The following is a 19580-nucleotide window of genomic DNA, read 5'->3' on the forward strand; positions in this document are numbered from 1 at the left end:
TTCCTGCGGTCCATGAATAAAGAAAGTACACCCTTGTCCCAGGATATTGATGGATTTTTACCACTGTACCATTGAGAGCATACTCAGTGTGGTATGGTAATCGTCTCGTATAAGACCGTAAAGGACTTCAGCGGGTGGTGAAAACTGCCCAGTAGATTATCAGCACCCAATTGCCCACCACTGAGAACTTTTACGAGGAACACTGTCTGGGCTGGGCAAAGAGTATCATCAACGAAGCATCTCACCCTAACTATGGACTTTTACTCTTCTGCCATCCGGTAGGTGCTATAGGAGTCTTCGCTCGCAAACCAGCAGCAGGCTCAAGAGCTTTATTTTCCTGAGGCTGTGACCCTGCTGAACCTTAAATCACAGCGCTGAGTTGTACTGCACTCACAGTGAACTGTCAGTACTTTTATAATTGCTTGCTTGCTGAATCTGCTTGTTTTTATTTGCATGTTGTTATTTGTACATGGCACTATTTTTTTTAAACTTGTGGTTGGATGGTGATTGTATTTCATTGGCTTTATTCTTTACTTGGCACAATGTTGAATCTAATCTAATATTTGGTTTACCATGTCCATGCTGACTATCAAGTTTTCATCTTTGCTAATTCCCAATACCACCCCTTGGTCTATAGCCTTTTATGTGTTGATTAGTCAAATACTGATCTAGATATCTGCTAAACATGGGGAAAATCTCTGCACTTACCACCTCCTCAGGAATGAGCAATCCAGAATCCAACCACCCTCTGGATGAAAACATTCTTCCTCGGACCTCCAACCCCTTACCCAAATCCCTGTCCTCTAATTGAAGTAAGTTCTGCTATGGAGAAAAGTTTCTAACTATTTAACCTATATCGCTTATAACTTTGTGACTTCAGTCAGGTCCCCATGCCAAACGGTTCAAGGAAAACAAATCCAGCTCCTCATAACTGAAATTCTCCATCCAGGTAACACCATGCACACTCTTCAGTAGTTACATCCTTCTTCTAGTGTGATGACCAAAACGGAACACAATACTCCAACTGTGGCTTAACCATTGCTTCATAAAGTTGTACCATAACCTTCCTGCTCTTAAACTATTTGCCTTGCTATTGAAGGCAAGCAAGCTCAATGCTTCCTTAACCACCTGTACTTCCAGATTTAGGGATACTTTGACATGTACACTGAGGTCGCACTAATACTCATTTCTCCCTAGATCCCTGCATACATTGCATAAGTCCTAGCCTTATTTGTCCTCCTAATTCATCACCTCACACTTATTAGGATTAAATTCCACCTGCCATTGCTCTCTGCATTTTCACAATTCATCAACAATGTCAGGTGAGAGAGGAAAGCAAATCAGTAATCTTGGAAAACTTCAAACATCTATCCTTGTTTTCCAGCTTGTCTCTTATTTCTATCTGAATGGACAGAATTCTCCTTGTTGTTTTGACATAAATTTGGAAGCATCTTCAAGATTTTTTATCCGTTAATTGGAAGCAACTATCCAAATTCCTGAAATCCTGCGCTGAATGATTACTGACATACTTCATTTACTTTTTCAGATCAGGGTAACAATTCTGTGTTAAAAACACAAATAACCATACTTCTCAGAATCTAACAATGGAGAGATTTTTTTTCTGTCGACTGCATTTAGTTTGAAATCATTTAGTTTGAAATCACTAGTTCGCTGACCCTTGATTTATGGTACACGCTACTCACCATATATGTATCAGTAATTTGTGCCCAAGGGTGGATCAGTGTTTCTTCTTGGGATAAAGCAGATAAGAACTTTGGAGCCTGGAGATAAAAACAAGACTATTTACTGCCACATCTGGATGGGAATAAAAATAAATGCATAAATTTTTCCAGAGAATGAACAAATTATAATGAAAGTTGTGTTTTGTTCCAAACACATATATGCATACAGCACACAACAAATTAAAAATTGAAAGAAAAATTTGAGAGTGAGAGAGAGGGAGGTGGGGAGGGGGGTATAAGAGGGGGGAATGAGAGAGGGGGGGTGCATGACAGAGGGGGGTGAATGGGGGGTGAAGGAGGGGGGGGGGGTAAAAGATTTATATCAAAACAGCTGTGGAAGAGTGTCCCCACCAAATCATTCAGGGTTTTCCCTGACCAGAAGCCCTGTATGAACAATGAAATCTAGAACCTGCTGAGAACCAGATAACAGACACTTAGGTCTGGTGATCCAGAACACTACACAAGGAGCAAGTACGACCAACGAAAAGTAATCTCCCCAGCAAAATGGAGATTCCGGATAAGAACAGAAACAATGAAGGATGCCCAACAGCTATGGTAAGGCCAAAATTACATGAGATCTGCTACAAGATCAAATCAGGTACAGTAGGAGACAGCAAAGCTTCACTCCCACATTAACTCAATATCTTCTATGCTTGATTTGACCACCAGAACAAGGTCTCCCCGTGATCCTGGATCTTCTTCTACCTGATCTTCTTCTGCTGACAGTAACCAAAAATGACTGAATCCAAGGAAAGCAACCGGCCAGATGAAGTACCTGGCCAAGTATTGAAAACCTGTGCTGACCAACTTGGTATCTATTCACGGAAACCAATGTTTCATACAGGCATAAATCGTACCAGTGTCCAAGAAAAGTGCAGTAACCTGCCAAAACGATCACCGACCAGTGGCATTCACATCCAGTGATGAAGTGCTTTGAGAGGCTGGTGATGAGGCCTATCAACTCCTGTCTGAGCGATGACAAGGATCCATTCCAATTTGCCTACCACACCAACATGTCTACATGCGGATGCCACCTCATTGACTCTGCACAAAGTCCTGGAACACCTTAACAGCAAAGATGCACACATCAGAATGCTCTTTAACGACCATGGTTCACTATTCAACATCATCATCCCTTCAAAACTGATCAGCAAACTACAAGATCTGGGCCTCAATGCCCCACTGTGTAAATGGATCCTAGCTTTTCTCACCTCCAGACCACAATCAGCGTGGATTGGCAAGAACATATAACTCCAGAGTCTCTATCAGTACCAGAACACCACAGGGCTGCATTCTTAAGCCATCTGCTCTACTCACTTTAGACCTATGACTGTGCGGCTCAGTTGGACAATGATGCCATCTACAAATTTGCTGATGACATTGTGGTAGTCAGTTGTATAAAACGGGGCAATGAGTCAGTATGCAGGAAGGAGGGACATTGAAAACTTGACTGAATGGTGTATGAACAACAAACTCACACTCAATGTGAGTAAAACACGAAAGTCTGCAGACGCTGTGATTGTAGTAAAACAATGTCGGCAGCAGAACAAATACTAGAGAGGGGCATTAGTGTGTTGGTGGGGCACGGTGCAAAGCTCAAACTCACTCAGTGGGGGGGAGGGTGGTGTGGTGCCGTTATGCTGTCAAGCACCATTAGCCACTAGTGATGCTTGTCACACACTAGGATGCTGGAGGGATGAGGGCTGGGTCTGACAGCGAGTGATGGCCATGACCATATGGTTGGGGGGAGGGAGCAGGGGGAAAAAGGGGACAGCACCTCATTTTTTTTTTGAGGGGGGGAATGCCTGCGGATGCCCCCCTTGGTGCCAACCCTGCAGTAAAAACACATACCAAAATGTTGGAGGATCTCAGCATGACTTTTCAGCATCCACAGGAGACAAAGATAATATTGCTAACGTTTCAAGCCTGAGCCCTTCTTCAAGGAATAAGTAGAATGAATCAGAAGCAGGAAATCTCAGAATTTAGACAATGCTGGCTGGGAGAGGAATTCAGACCAACAAAAGGTGTCAATTGGATATTTGTTGGTCTGAATTCCTCTCCCAGCCAGCATTGTCTGAATTCTGAGATTTCCTGCTTCTGATTCATTCTGCTTATTCCGTGAAGTAGGGCTTAGGCCCAAAACGTCGGCAATATATCTTTGTCTCCCATTGATGCTGAATATACCACCTGTGTTCCTCCAACATTTCGATGTGTTTATACTCACACTCAACATCACCAAGACCAAAGAGCTAATTGTGGATTTTAGAAAGGGAAAACCAGGGGAGTATGATCCAGTGATCATTGGGGGATCAGAAGGGGAAAGGGTGAACAAATTTAAATTCCTGGGAGTCGCTATCTCAGAGGTGCATTCCTGGATCAAACATCCTAATGTCATTGTGAAGAAAGCACACAAGCCCTTGTACTTCCTCAGGAGTTTATGAAGGGTTGGTACAACATTGGAAACCTTGGCAAACTATCACAGACATGCAGTGCAATGTGTAATACCTTTGAGCAGAAAGCCCTGGTTAAGGAAATGGCCACATCCCAGTACTCTCCCCACCATTCAGAACATTTCCATGGGACACTGCCACCAGAGAGCAGAAGGATCCACAACACTCAGGACATGCTCTGTTCTCGCTACTGCCATCAGGAAGGAGGTATAGGCGCCACAAGACTCATACTATCAGGTTCAGGAACAATTGCCACCCCTCCACCATCAGACTCTGAAAAAACAAACTCAATCAAGTTCAAGTTAATTTATCATCTGATTGCCGAACCCTACAAAACAGCGCTCTCTGGTCCTCGATGCAAAATATGCAACACACAACCAGACATAATACACATACAGACATGTCAGACAAGTGATAAATGTGCAGAACAAGTAGACATATATAAAAATAAATAAGTATTGCTCAGTAAGTCATAGAGTCTCAGATGGTTAGTGTGAGCAGTTCCCTTGGTCGTTCAGCGTTCTCACTGCCAATGGGAAGAACCTGTTTCTCAGCCTGGTGGAGCTGGCTCTGATACTCCTGTATCACTTTCCTTGATTCCCCTGTACCTCTTTCCCTGATACTCCTGTATCTCTTTCCCTGATTCCCCTGTATCTCTTTCCCTGATTCCCCTGTATCTCTTTCCCTGATTTCCCTGTATCTCTTTCCCTGATTCCCCTGTATCTCTTTCCCTGATTCCCCTGTATCTCTTTCCCTGATTCTCCTGTATCTCTTTCCCTGATACCCCTGTATCTCTTTCCCTGATACTCCTATATCTCTTTCCCTGATACTCCTGTATCTTTTTCCAGACGGGAGCAGCTGAATGCTGCTGTATACAGGGTGGTAGGGGTCCACCATACCATTTTGCAAACTCTCTTCAGACAACAATCCTGGTTGATGACGTTGATTGGTGGTGGGGGGGGGGGGGTGGTAGAGAATGAGGATGGAGATCCTAGAGCTCCTCTCTGCCACTCTTATAGTCCTATCAATTGACTTATGATTCAATTCGCTACAGAAACCGTACCACACTGTGATGCAACTGGCCAGGATGCTCTCGACAAAGTTCCTGTAGAAAGTTAACATGATGGTGATCAGTAGCTTTGCCCATGCCCACTTCATTCTTCTCAGGACATGTGCATTCAGAATAGGTCACCTGTTAAGTTGACTCTGAGGAACTTGGTGCTCTCTACTCTGTCCACTACCAAGTTATTGATGTGTAGTGGAGGGCGGTTGTTCGTGGTCCTCCTGAAGTATACAATCATCTGCTCCACCTTGTCCACGTTGAGACTCAGGTTATTCTTGCACCATATCGCGAGAATCTCCACCTCTTCTCTGTAGTGTGACTCATCATTTTGGCTGTAATGTCATCTGCTAACTTGAGCTGCATCTGTCGTAGCAGTCGTGGGTCAGTAGCGTGAACAGGAGTGGGCCGAGCACACAGCCCTGAGGTGCTCCAGTACTCAGCTTGACATTGTTCAACATTCTGCTGCTGACCTGGACAGACTGTGGTCTTTCCATTAGGAAGTCCAGAATTCAGAAAGAGGCATTGAGTCCCAGTGAGGACAGCTTCTCTAATCAGAGACTCATTTAAGGACTCTTACTTTGCACATTATTTATTACTAAATTTTTTTTCCTGCATTGTAGAGTCAGTCTTTTTACATTTTCAATGTAGTAGGCCCCTGTGGAGCAGCGCCTAGCTCTGATCCCCAGTCTCCCAGCTCCAACATTGCGGCCATTTTTTTTTATTTGTGTCATCTGCAAAGTTACTGATCATGTCTCCCCTGTGCACATCCAAATCACTTACGTATATAATATAAACAGCAAAGACCTTAGCACAAATCACTATTGGACACCCCAAGTCACGGGTATCTAAATTACAAAGACAACCCTCTACCATCAACCTCTGAGGCCTATTGTAAAGCCAATTTTGGAACCAATTTGCTAACTTGCCCTATATCCAATGGGTCTGAACCATTTGGGCCCATCTCCCATGCGAGACCTTGACAAAGTCCATTTAAACTATATCTACTGAACTGTTACCGTTAATACATTGTCACCTCCTCAATGTATCACATTGGTCTGTCAAGATCTGCCCTCACCAATTTGATTAGCTCCTGCCTTTCCAAATGATCATTAATCTTGTCCCTCAGATATTGTTTCTAATAACTTCTCAACCACTGATCTTTTGAAACACTTCCAATATCCTTAGCCGGTTGTGTGTTAAAGGAGGGCTAAATTCCCTCTTATGACAATATTTTTAATTTAGTTTAGATATACAGCACGTTAATGGCCCTATTCGGTCCATAAGTCCATGCCGCGCAATTTACACCCAACTAACCTACACCCCCAGTACATTTTGAACCATAGGAGGAACCCGAAGGCCCCGGAGAAAATCCATGCAGACGCAGGGAGAACGTACAATCTCCTTATAGACAGTGCGGGATTTGAACCCCAATCACTGGCACTGTAACGCCATTGTACAAACCTTAATTAATTTATACATTCATTTGAAATATGAATCCATATTGGTACACCTAGTTTCAAACACAAAATCAATTAAGATTGTTGATTAAACTGGTAAACCTTCAAAGTGAATCCTGTTCTCTTATTGCTATATTTAGTTAAGCTTACTATTTGACTTGCTGAGTTTCTGCAAAATTGTGTTTTTACTCCTTTCTCTGCTGGCAATTTTTCATCAAAAGCAAAAGTAGAAACTATGTTAAGCAAGATACACTTCTTACCTGTCGATTGGCTTCAATATAGGAAGGTAATGAGTTCACGCGGTAACACATTCCTCCTTCCATAATATGTACATAGCAGCGAAGTTTAGTTCCATGATATGGATCACACATATCTCCATGATGATCATTCCAAAATGACTTTTCTCTGGCTAAATTCAGAAGATCATCCTCTTTGACATAACTGAATATATCTTTAATAATAAACAAACAGATCTGTAAGTGTGACAGGTATCAAACAGAATTACTCCAGTGAAGTAAATATAGAATTAGATAGCATGTACAGTAGGCAACACAAAAACAGACTAATCAAAACAGAAAATTCTGTAAAAACACAGCAGATCAGTAATCATCTGTGGAAAGGAGAATTAACATTTCAAGTCTTGGACCTGACCCTTCAGCAGAATTAAAACAAGTTAGTCCAGGTCTCAGAGAAGGTGGGGAGGGCAGTAGGTGGAAGAAAGGGTATTTTTCTTATGGCCACTTTATTAATCTCATCCTCTGATATCACGGCCACCTGATTAAATACCAAAGTAATTATTAAATTTCTCCACCACCATGTTTTTGCTGGATAAATCGTACTATTCCCAGTCCAATTTTCTTTTTTTTTTAAATGTTTGCACAGAATATTTCTCTATGTTTCCTCTATTTAATTTTACACTTTTTGTTTGTATCCACAAATATTCATCAACTTCTCTTCAACTCCTTCCCTTTGATATTACATGCTCTCATCATTATTGATCTCTTTCACATTCAACCTTTTTCACTTCTTCATTCATCTATAATGCTTAGTTTGGACCATTGTTATGTTTAAAAGAGAGAATTTATTTTGTATAAACCTCTCCTGGAATCTCTGAAGGGGGTTCTCACAATGCACACAATCTTTAAAATGAAAATAATCCCTTGCAGTGTTGTTATCTCATCTTATTTTCAGAAACAAAAATTTAAATAAATTGCAAAACCTGTTACTATTTACATTTTGATGCATGTTTAGAAATACAATTCAGTTCTGTCCCTTGAGGAATGTCTACAAAACTCACCCTTAGGTTTTGGGGTTATCTTCAGATCTTCATTGACATCATCTTTAGAAAGTTGAGCAGTATTAGGAGAAGCAAACTGCTTTCGCACTAGATATGGAATCAATTCACCTCGGATTGAAGTGAAAGACCTTTGAAGAAAAAAAAAACATTTGCATTAGAAATGAATAAAAGTGATCTTCAAGGTTAGTGTGTTTTCTCATGGTATACTGGCCTACTTCAATTACACACAAGAAATTATAAGATAGGTAAGGAAAGTAAAACACCAAAGTGTGCAGACACCATGGTTGAAGTAAAAACACAATGCTGGAGAAACTCAGCAGGTCAAACAATGTACTTTAGATAAAAATACATAGCTGACACTTTGGGTTTGAGCCCCTCAAACCTTGAGCCCTTCTCCAACATCCAGATTCTGGACATAGAATCCAAAAACCTTCATGAGATGATGGGTGAGATGAAAGAAGGAATTGAGCTGCGCACAAGAATCCCAATACAGAGGACAATCCAGAACAAGCCTATAATATTTAACCTGAAGGTGAAGTTGGATACTAGATCACAAAGCAACGTCCTTCCACTCAGACTCTACCGCCAGTTGTTCCCAGAGAACATTATAAAAGGGTATCCATTGGAAACAGCAAATGTCACACATTAACGGCCTATGGTGGACCCATGTTCAAGCAGCTAGGGAGAGCTAAGATCAATGGCTGCCAAGAGGGAAAGAAAATCCTCTGTGCACTCTATGTGGTAGATGCAGACGGACCAGCAATTCTAGGTCTGGATAGCTGCCAGGAGTTGCAATTAATCTTTATCAATTATGAGATCAAAATGAAGAAGATAGCCAAAAGAATCAACGGAGACACTATTGGAGAACTGACCTCCAGTAACAAACAAGGCTGAGTTCATGAGCATGTACCCGGAATGATTCAGTTGGATGCTTTGAAGGCATTGAATATCACATCGCCATAGATCCAAGCTGCAAACCAGTCATCCAGGCTCCAAGGAAAGTCCCACGAGAGCTTCAGAAGAAGCTGGAGCAAGAAATAAAGGACATGGAAAGGATGAAAGTTGTAGCCAACGTGATTCAGCTGACTGACTGGGTAAATTCAATAGTGGTCAAAGAAAAATCAAATGGCCGCTTGAGAATATGTCTGGACCATAAAGACTTAAATCAAGCAATAAAAAGGGGTCACTATCCAACACCTTTAAGGGCTGACATGAAGTCCCAGTAGAACTTCTAAATGGCAGGAAATATAAAACAATTCTTCCAAGCAAAATACACCCTCCAGAAGAAGACAGGCTGACACGCAAGAAGAAGGACACCAGCATTATAACAAGAATGCACAAACATTGCCAGAACGCTTCAGAGGGCAGCTGCACATGCATATTCAAGAGCCCATGTTGAAAACATGGACTCCAGCAAAGGTCATCAGAGAAGCTGAGATACCAAGATCATATGTTGTCGAGACAAACTCTGGCAATCAGCTGAGGAGGAACAGAATTCACATCCGACTGACACAAGATCTGATGAAGCAGAAAGCTTTAATACCAGCAAAGCCTGCAACACCAATATCAAGTGAAGAGACCACAACTATTAATACCGAAACATCAACACAGCAGTTGTCAGGTGAAGCACAACAAGCTACATCACCTACACATGTACTAGTAAACACAGAGCCCAAAGGTCACAGCCAAACCCACAAGATGGGGAAGGAACATACTGCCGGCAGTGTGATATCGAAAAGAACTATTTAAAAATAGTTGTGTAAATAAACTAGAGTACAAATTTGGTTACTTAAGTTACTCTGGAAAGAAAGTGATTTTTCTTTATCTTGAGAAGGAGGGATGTTATATAGTCAGGATAATGTGAACTATTTTGTAACCGTGTAAGAATATACCCTTTTCACTGTAGTAACAGTAGCGCACCACTCTGTGTGTGTGTGTGTGTGTGTGTGTGTGTGTGTGTGTGTGTGTGTGTGTGTGTGGTTTCCTGAGATGATGGAAGACATCAGTAAGTTAAGTCGCTTCTGTTATTTGAATCTAGCATCTCTAAGTTATTTAAGAAGCCTTCCACGTAACACAGAGACATAACAGTTATGTATCTTTATCTTTGCTATATAAAGTATGCTATTTGACCTGCTGAGTTTCTCCAGCATTGTGTTTTTACTGAATTATAACATAAGCTGATCCATGTAAAGCTTCCATACATAATATCCCGTCTTTGAGCTGTCCCATGTAAAGCAATGGGATAATGATTATAAGTAACAAATTTCTTTCAGTAAGAGCTAGTCCCAGCCATTTTCTCATAACTTGCAGTAATACTGCCTGAAATTCTTTCACCAGCATCTGCTCAGCAGTGGATTTGGAGTGCAGGATCAACCTGTTTCTTTTTTATTAAAGTTTAAATTTAGCAATACAGCACGGTAACAAGCCCTTTTGGCCCACGAGCCACTGCTGCCCAAATATACCAATTAACCTACAAACTCCATTCGATTTTGAAGGGTTGGAAGAAACCAGAATACCTGGAGGAAACCCACACAGGCGGGGAGAATGAACAAACTCCTTACATACAGCACTGGATTCAAACCCCATTCACTGGGACTGTAATAGCATTGTGCTGGCCTAACTAAGGCAATCACAACAGGCTTGAAGGTGAATGATTAGTACAACAGGCCTGAGGGTGCATGTGGCAACCTACTTCTAAATTTTCAAGTATTTATTTATCCTGAGAAATCCAAACACAAAATATAGTATTAATAACATACAAGAATACAAATTTTTTTTGCATCAGGAAATAGTCAAGTGTTATTGACCTAAAGGGATCATATCAAGATTAATGTGGACTGACATAGAGGAGCAAAACAATTCTTTTCTAGTATTCATGGACACACTCATCAGGAGCAAACAATTGGATTAAGACTGTCATAAATATTGAAAGCTCTTAGTAAAAGGTCATGTTGCACTTGTAAAGAAACAGAGTTAACATTTCAGATGAATAATGTTACAGCAAAACTAGGAAAATTAAGAAATCATTGCAGAGAATTGGGGGTAGACCAGCATAAAGGAAACATCTGTGAAGATAAAGGAAGGAAAAAAAAACAGATGTCAACGAAGGGAGAAGCAAGTTCCATGGGACAAGATCTGGATGAAATGACACATCTACCATTTCAGTCATGATGTGGAACTTGGGCTCTATGTAGATGGGAGAACAGGAGGCTGGAGGCTGGGGAGAGAAGATCTCTGGAGGAAAAAAAGTCAGTGGAACAAGGAAGTTCATTGGTCTGATGATCCAGTGGTGGAATTCCTATGCTATTTTAGGGCATCTTCCTCGAGGAAAGATACACAGGAGAGGTTTTAAAAGCTATAAAGTGGACTTAAAACAAGGAGGATTGTGATATTTGCAACCTCTATTGACAATTGTTGGGGAAAAACCAGAGAGATTTGAACATAATGGACAATGATTTGCATGTTGATTGAATACCAGAAATCGACACTATCTTTTTGCAGCCATGCTCTAAAAGTGGACAATAAAACTTATTTCTGGAGGTGAAGGGAGAGTGACAACCTTTGGCACAAAAACAGGATTTGACTCAGAATGACACTTCTGTGACTTGGCAAAGCGATATTAATGGGAATGTCGAGGAAAGTTTTCATTTGAGTGAAGTCATATGTTGCATGAAGGCCAAAGGTTGTGGTGTCAAAGTTCGAAAGATGTGGAAGTGTACGAAGCCCAACCTTCTCCATCCATTTTATCACTGATACCTTCCGTTTTATAGAGCCAAAAGTAGGAACGTTTTCTGTACAGCATTCAAATCTCTTTGTACCTTTTCAGGAAATGAAACAACAAACCTGCAGTCCTGGTGCAGGAGGAGAATGATTATCTTTATTTAACCTAAATTCTATCTTCCTCTACTCATAGTAATCTTTTACCCCATTGCTTATCAAGCATCTTATGAAAATAGTCAAGGAATCTCTTTCACTGTCCTTTCAGGAAGTAGTTTCCAAAGCCCATGAAATGTTGAGAAAAAAAATCTTTGTCTTGATTCTCTGAATTAAAAAAGGAAGCACTGTCTTCAAATCCAATGCGCCTTGGGATGCAAGATGTTTCAAGGTTTATAAACTCCAGTGGACTTGAATCTTGCCTTGCTTGTCCAACTTTCCTCTTAAGATAACCTGTCCATTGTTGGTCTCAGTTCAGTAATGTCTGAGCATGGTCTCACCAATGTCCTATGAATGATATCCTAACTTTTATATTCAAATCCTGCAAAGGGACCTGAATAACATTCAAACACAAGTTGAAGTGTGCTGGATAATATTCAAGTACTCTGCATTGATCAATTTCAAGATAGGGTCAAATTTCCTGCCCTGGCAAACAACAACACTGCTGAGTTTCCCAACCTGTGTGAATGTGAATATTCTCCTATCATTTAATTTATAATTACTAAACTAGCTGCTCTGTTGTTTCCATGTTCTTTCTCTGATAACATTAGTCGTCTGCCAGGTTTCTTCTATGCACTCCAATATAAAAATCCTGCTGGTCTCCTCTCCTTAGTTTCTTGTCTCTGTGTTGCAAAAGAATAAGGAGATTTGCACAATTTCCAGTGCTCCAAAGGAGACAAGCAAATTCAGTTTGGATTAGACATTAACTGGATGACTCCAAAACTTATGGCTCAGAGACAAGCAAATTAACACCAAATGCTCATTTCAATCTCTCACAGGAATAGATTTTCAATTCTTAGCACTTAATAGCATGAGTGCATATGTTAGTACATATGGGCATCTAACAATAATGTACAGTAGGAGACCAAAAATCCAGATTCCAGAAATCTAGACCACCTGAGAATTTGGACTTCTTGAAAACTCGCCTCAAAACTGGATCAAATCTAGACCATCTGAGAATCCAGACTTCTCAACCACTCTCTACTTTAACGTGCATTGCATAAAAGCCACAGATGTACAGCCTGAGAATCTGGAAAATCAGAACCAACCCAATCCCTGAGCAGACCTCATTTTATGACATTTACTGTATATGCTTCTCAAGACAATTTAGTCTACTTTGGACCATTATTATGAGGGAAGTAGAAGGATTCACAAAGCCTTCATACATGTTTTTTTTTTTAATATGTCCATGTAAATTTGTGCTTAATACATCGCCCTGCTAAATTTACATTAAAGTAACTTCCAGACTCAACTATTTCCTTGAGTGTCCCTTTGTCACAACTGCCGCTTGGGTTCTTTGGCATGCCCATTCAGCTCAGAAAAGCCTGGCAATATCAGACACTGTTCCAGATAGTCCAGCTGCCTGAAAGATGCATTTTAAGATATAAAATATTTCAAAGAGGGGTTTGAGTTTAGACCATGAATACCTATTGGCCATCTGCATACCGTATGTTAGGTTTTATTAAAGAGATATTTCATTCTGACTGCTTTTATTGTTACTAAAATCTTGAAATTTATATAAACATTTGTATAGTTACGTTTATTTCTGTACAATTTTACATTAACAGCGCAAAGAAAACTTGGAAAAATACCTTACTGGATATATTCAAAGAAACAGAACCCTTTTGTAGGCCTAAGTAAACTTGTTTGAGAAAATAGTATACATGTTTAAAAAAAAACTTTAATAAAAAAAAAAAATCACAATATTCTCTTGTGTTCTGTTTCAACTCTACAGTTCTGGTGGCTATATAATTTCATTTTTATTATGTTTATTTGGGAAAGGGTTCAGGCAGTCAAATATCCTTACAAACTCTTTGGAACTAGCAATATCTTCATTCCATAATCCTGAATGTACACAATAAAAGAGTTGCCACATGAATTTCTGGAGAAAGAAAGGACTGAAGGATATAGAATCAAGTAATTATGAAGATCACTCAAGAAGGGCAGACCCATTGATAAGAGCGAGCTTTGCTTGTTGTTCAAATTATTAAAGTACAAGCTCAGTGCAAACAATATGCAAGATACAAGGACAAGAGAAGGATATCACATAATACATAATTCTGCTGTAAACTGAAAATTTGTTACAATCCTTTCCTTTCAAGTGGCAAATCTAAAACTGACAGATGATTCTCCTAATGATATAGATTTCTACAAAATAATCTGGCCACATTTTACCCGATGATGGTTTTAATATTCATGGTTTCTTGGAGCAAAATTTCATGGAACCAAACCTGAACTCTCTATTTTAAATGTGCAATAAGATTAAGTAGTGATTTCATAGGGAAGAATCTCTTGGGAAACATTGGTCATGGCATAACTGAATTAATTTCACATTTACTTTTAAGAGTGAGAAACCCTAGGCTTAAACAAGTATTCTTGATCTTTAAAATGATGAGGATGTAATTGGTTAAGTGCTCTGGGCAAATAAATTAAAAAAAAAACATGAGCAGTAACACTTAGAGATATTTCATAAATATCAGTAAAAGTATACTCCAGGGAGAGAGAGAGACTGAGAGCGAGAAAGACAATGCCATTATAGACTTTATCAAATAAGCCATGAGAAAAAGAGATTCTTACTTTTTAAAATATTTTTTTTGATTTTGATTATAAAGCAGTAGAAACATAAAAGTATAAAAGGCAATTGTGGAGTGCTATGTAAATAATAGATTAAAATATTAAAAAAAGATACAGAATACATAAAAGACATCCACAATTCATAAACATATTAATATTTTTTATCCCGATTAAAGAAGAATTCAAACCCCTATCCTTATTTTATTAACTTTGTACGATAAACAGAGAGAAAAAAGGTCAATTATAATAAAGACTAAGAAAATGACTTATAAATGGCCCCCACAGCATTTGAAATCTTATATCTGAATTATTAATTGAATAACGAATCTTTTCTACGTTTAAACATGACATAATGTCTCTCAGCCATTGAGTATGAGTGGGCAGGATGGCATCCTTCCTTCTAAGTTATATCACATGTCTAGCCAAAAGAGAAGCAAAGGAAAGAGTTCGACATTTAATCAAAGTCAAAAGAACGTCATCTTTTCCCACTGTTACCAAAAAGAGCAACCAAAGGATTCAGTTCTAAATTTACGTGAAGAATTCAAGATAAAATATGGAAGTAATCTCTCCAGTATTTTTCGAGACTAGGGCAAGTCCATAACATATGAATTAAAGAAGCCTCTCCTCTCTTATATTTATCACAGCAAGAATTTATATCTGGATTAAAAACAAGATAATTTAGCTTTGGATATCTGTACAACTTTAAATTGTAGTAAAAAATGATGAGCACATAACTATGAGTTTTTGATGAATTAAAAAATTAAAATGATACTGAAAGGTTTAAATCCTGTTCCCAGGCATTTTTTATTTTAAATAATGAGACAGACTTAAACATAGTAACATCATAAATAATAGATATTAAACCTTTACGACAAGGCTGCAAACTAAAAAACACATCCACAAAGTTTATATCAGGAGTTCCAGAGAAATCAGAAATCTGAGATTGAAGAAAATGCCTAATTTGCAAATATCTAAAGAAATGAGTGTTGGGAAATTAAACTTCTCAGAGTTGTTTGAATGATAAAAAGCTGTTATCAATAAAAAGATCTTTTAAACATTGAATACCCCCTCTGAAAGGCAAAGTCATGTAAAGAAGGTTGATAAAATGCTTAGATAAAATAGGACTTGAAAGAGAAAAACTGTGAAATCCAAAATGTTTTCTAAACTGTACCCATATTCTTACAGAATGCTTAACAATAGGATTATCAATTAATTTAATTGAAAGAAAAGGAAGTGAAGATCCCAGAAGTGCTAAATTGGATTTTACTAAAGCAGGATTCAACTCAATAATAGATGGTTAACACAATTATAAAAATGTGACCAAAACATAAGATAACTTATATTGACAGCCCAATAATAAAATCTGAAATTAGGTAATGCCAAACCTCCATTTCTTTTAGATTTTTGCAGATGTACTTTATTTAAACGAGGGTGCTGACCCTTGCCCATATAAGACACTATAGTTGAATCAAGTGAATCAAAAAAGAATTTATGGATAAAAATTGGTATTGATTGAAAGAAGATATAAAAAGTTGGGTAAAATATTCATTTTAATGGAATTAATACAGCCAACCAAAGATATAACAAAGGTAACCATTATGTTAAAGACTGTCACTTGCTTTAACAAAGTAAGAACATTTTTCCTTAAAATGTTTATGATTCTTTATAACTGTAAAGTGAATTGATTTCTAATAATCTTAAAAGGAAAACTAGCATACAATAATGTAGGTGTGTTCAAAGGAAGTTCACTTTTAGATAAATTTAATCTATAACCTGAAAACTTACTAAATTGTGAAAGGAATGACATCATGGGAGGCGGGTTTAAGGAGGTATCAGGTCTTGAAATGAAAAGTAAAAGATCATTTGTGTAAAGATAAACTTTATGTTCAATTCCCTTCCTCCATATCCCTTTAATATCCTACATTCTTGAAACGCAATCACTAGTGGCTCAATAGTCAAATCAAAAAGTAATGGACTTAAAGGAGATCCTTGACAAATGCTTCGTTGAAGGTTAAAAGGTTGTGACTGTTATAAGTTAGTAAGAATTGAAGCAATAGGCCATGATTACAATAATTTAATCCATGTAATGAAAGTAGGACCAAAGTTATATTTTTTTAAGATTGTGAGCAAATATAACCATTCTACCTAATCAAACACCTTTTCTGCATCTAGTGAAAGAAAACATTCAGGAGCTTCACCAGAGGGCAAGTGCAGAATATTCAATGTGATGTATATTAAAAATGAGTAACGATTTTTAATAAAACCTATCTGATCTTTAGAAATAATTAATGGTAAAATATTCTCTATCCTATTGGCCAAAACCTTAGCAATAGTCTTAACATCAATATTCATTAAAGAAATTGGTCTATAGGAGGAGTATCTTTACCTTTTTTCACTATAAGCGATATACAGGCTTCACTAAATTAATCTGGTATCTTATGGTCGGATAACACCAAACCTCAGTGAGACGAGAGCAAATGAGAAAACAATTTGAAAAACTCCACTGGAAACCTGTCAGGTCCCGGAGACTTTCCAGATTGTCATGAGAAAATAGCAGCAACTATTTTCTTCTGTGAAATAGGCTCTTCTAATTATCCAAGGAGATCATGGGAATATTTAACCAATCTAGGAAATTCATCATCGAACTATTAATGAAAGAGTTTTTTTTTTCTGTTTGGAATATTTTATGAAACCAACAGAAATTATTTTCGAAAAAGTCAAACCACTGCAGTCACTGGAAATCTGAAATTAAAAAAAAAACCACAAAATGCTCCAAAATTCAGTAGATCAGGCAGCATCTGAGGAAAAAGTTTACACAACAGGTTCTGAGGAACAGTCTTCAACCCAAATTCTGAACTTTCTCTTTTTCTATAGATGTCACCTGACTTGTTTAGTCTTTGAGCAATTTTGATGTTTATTTAGAAACTATTTTCACTTCTTTTCATTTAGTTCTCCAAGTGCTATGTGGAAATTTGAATGTCACAAAATGGGAGGGACAAAGCTCAAAATTAATCAAAGGATTGCCTTGTCTAAAATACACTATATTTCACTATTGTAATTTAGCTTTAAAGAGGAATGCAAAAAACATTGAACACTGTACAGGAAAGTGGCCCAGAGGATGCTGTCCTGGTCTCCAACTTATGGGCAATGTCTGCACTGGCCCAGTAGTCACAAATAAGTTCATTATAATTAACAGTGAGTCAGCAGTAAGTGGGAATCACAGTTCAGCTCTCTCTATCCTTGCTGTCAAATGATGAGCAGGGACATTTGGAAACATGGGAATAAAATTAAATTTTTAAGAAATAAAACAATAAATAATATATTCAGAATAGTGGGCTGCATAGTTAGTGTAGCAGTTAGTGCAATGCTGTTATAGAGCCAGCGATTGGGACCGTGGTGACTGGACTTCCTCTGGATGCTCCAGTTTTATCCCACTGTTCAAAACGTACCAAGGTTGCAGGTCAATTGGCAGAATGGGGTCATAGGCTGTACGCCTAATTTTTTTTTAAACACTATTCAACTAAATGGAGGTACACTAAATATTTGGCACAAAGCTGAGGGACCAGATATAAAGTGTTTTCAGGCCCTAGCCTCAGCAACATACAGAATGATCCAGACCTCATACTAAATTCAGGGATGGAGGGAAAGGTCAGCTGCACAAGGATTTGACCCTAAAGTATTCATAACTTCTGCACAGCATTTGAAGAGGAATTCATTTCAATAGGAATAGAATATAAGAGCAGGGATATGATGTCGAGGCTTTGTAAGGCAGCGGTAAGTCATCACTTGGAGTATTGTGAGCAGTTTTGGGCTGCTCGTTTAAGAAAGGATGCTCTGACATTGGAGAGAGTATAGAGGAGGTTCACAAGGATGATTCCAGGAATGGAAGGGTCATCATATGAAGAACATTTAACAGCTCTTGGATTTTATTCATTGGAATCTAGGAGATTGGTGGGGGGGGGGGGGGGGTCTTATTGAAATGATGAAAGGCATGGACAGAGTAGATAGAAAGGTTGTTTCTCATGGTGGGAGAGTCTAGGTCAAGATGACACAACTTCAGGATTGAAGGGCATCTGCCTAAACAGAAATGCAGAGGAATTTATTTAGCCAGAGGGTGGTAAATCTGTGGAATTTGTTGGTACAGGCAGTTGTGGAGACCATGTCATTGGGTGTATTTAAGACAGAGATTGATAGGTTCTTGATTAGTATGGGTATTAAAGGTTATTGAGAGAAGGCTGGGCAGTGGGGCTGTTGGAAAATTGAACAGCTTATGGTTAAATGGTGGGGAAGACTCAATGGGATGAACAGTCTATTTCTGCTCCTATTTCTTATGGTCTTGTCGTCTTAAGGTGGAACAAACTACCACTTGTATCACAGCAAAATATCTGTTCTCGACACACTTTTACATTAAAACACTGGCTACACTTCAGCTGTGAAGCACTTTGGAATTGCATGAGATAGTGAAACGCATGTTTTTCCTTTAGCTCTCATGAGGCCTCTGCCATCCAGCAAAATATATATTTTTTAACAGTCTTGGATTTATCTGCAGTAAAGGAATGCAATATTTTTCACATTTTGTGCCTGATATTTGCCTTGTAAAGGATTCAAAATTTTGGTTATAATTTGAAACTCTTTCCTGTTCCTGATCCTCATCAGTAAGAATTCATAGCTTGCTACTATTATTGAATGCTAGGGAAATTTCTAACAAGTTTTTCCAGAGGATTCAAGAGCTTCTTGATAAATAATGGTACAATTTCTTACTTGTTTTCCACAAGGAAATCCAGAACCCATTTCTTCAAGCAATATAGATGGGCATCCACAAGTGCTGTTTTTATGTGCACCCTTGGATGTCTGGAACAAAATAAAACAAATTAATCACTTTATTTTTTTAAACTTTTTTTGTACCTCATTGTTGCATGCTTCCACACCTAAAAATTAAATCTTTGATCTTGCTGCTGAGTATTCCTGAATCCCACATTCATTCTAATGAGCAGGATTATTTTACAGAAACCATTTAAACAGCAGTTTGCAGTTTGAATAATGCCATTGTAGTAGCATTTTAGT

At 38.5% G+C, this 19580-nt stretch overlaps 1 protein-coding gene across 3 annotated transcripts in view; it reads right to left on the reverse strand.

Moving 5' to 3' along the window:
* The window catches only part of eif2b3 (eukaryotic translation initiation factor 2B, subunit 3 gamma), a 102586-nt gene that overhangs the window by 33979 nt on the left and 49027 nt on the right, over nucleotides 1-19580 (reverse strand). For all 3 annotated transcript variants that reach the window (XR_011357884.1, XR_011357885.1, XM_069938871.1), the window contains exons 6-9: nucleotides 19278-19367; nucleotides 8010-8137; nucleotides 6973-7163; nucleotides 1704-1781 (exon numbers count right to left, since the gene is read on the reverse strand). Coding sequence is in view for 1 of the 3 variants with exons in the window: in XM_069938871.1 (XP_069794972.1) it covers nucleotides 1704-1781; nucleotides 6973-7163; nucleotides 8010-8137; nucleotides 19278-19367 (487 nt within the window). In the remaining 2 variants the exon portion in view is untranslated. The remainder of the gene's footprint in view (nucleotides 1-1703; nucleotides 1782-6972; nucleotides 7164-8009; nucleotides 8138-19277; nucleotides 19368-19580) is intronic.

Source organism: Narcine bancroftii, chromosome 5 (assembly GCF_036971445.1).
Source record: "Narcine bancroftii isolate sNarBan1 chromosome 5, sNarBan1.hap1, whole genome shotgun sequence".
Lineage (NCBI taxonomy): Eukaryota > Metazoa > Chordata > Chondrichthyes > Torpediniformes > Narcinidae > Narcine > Narcine bancroftii.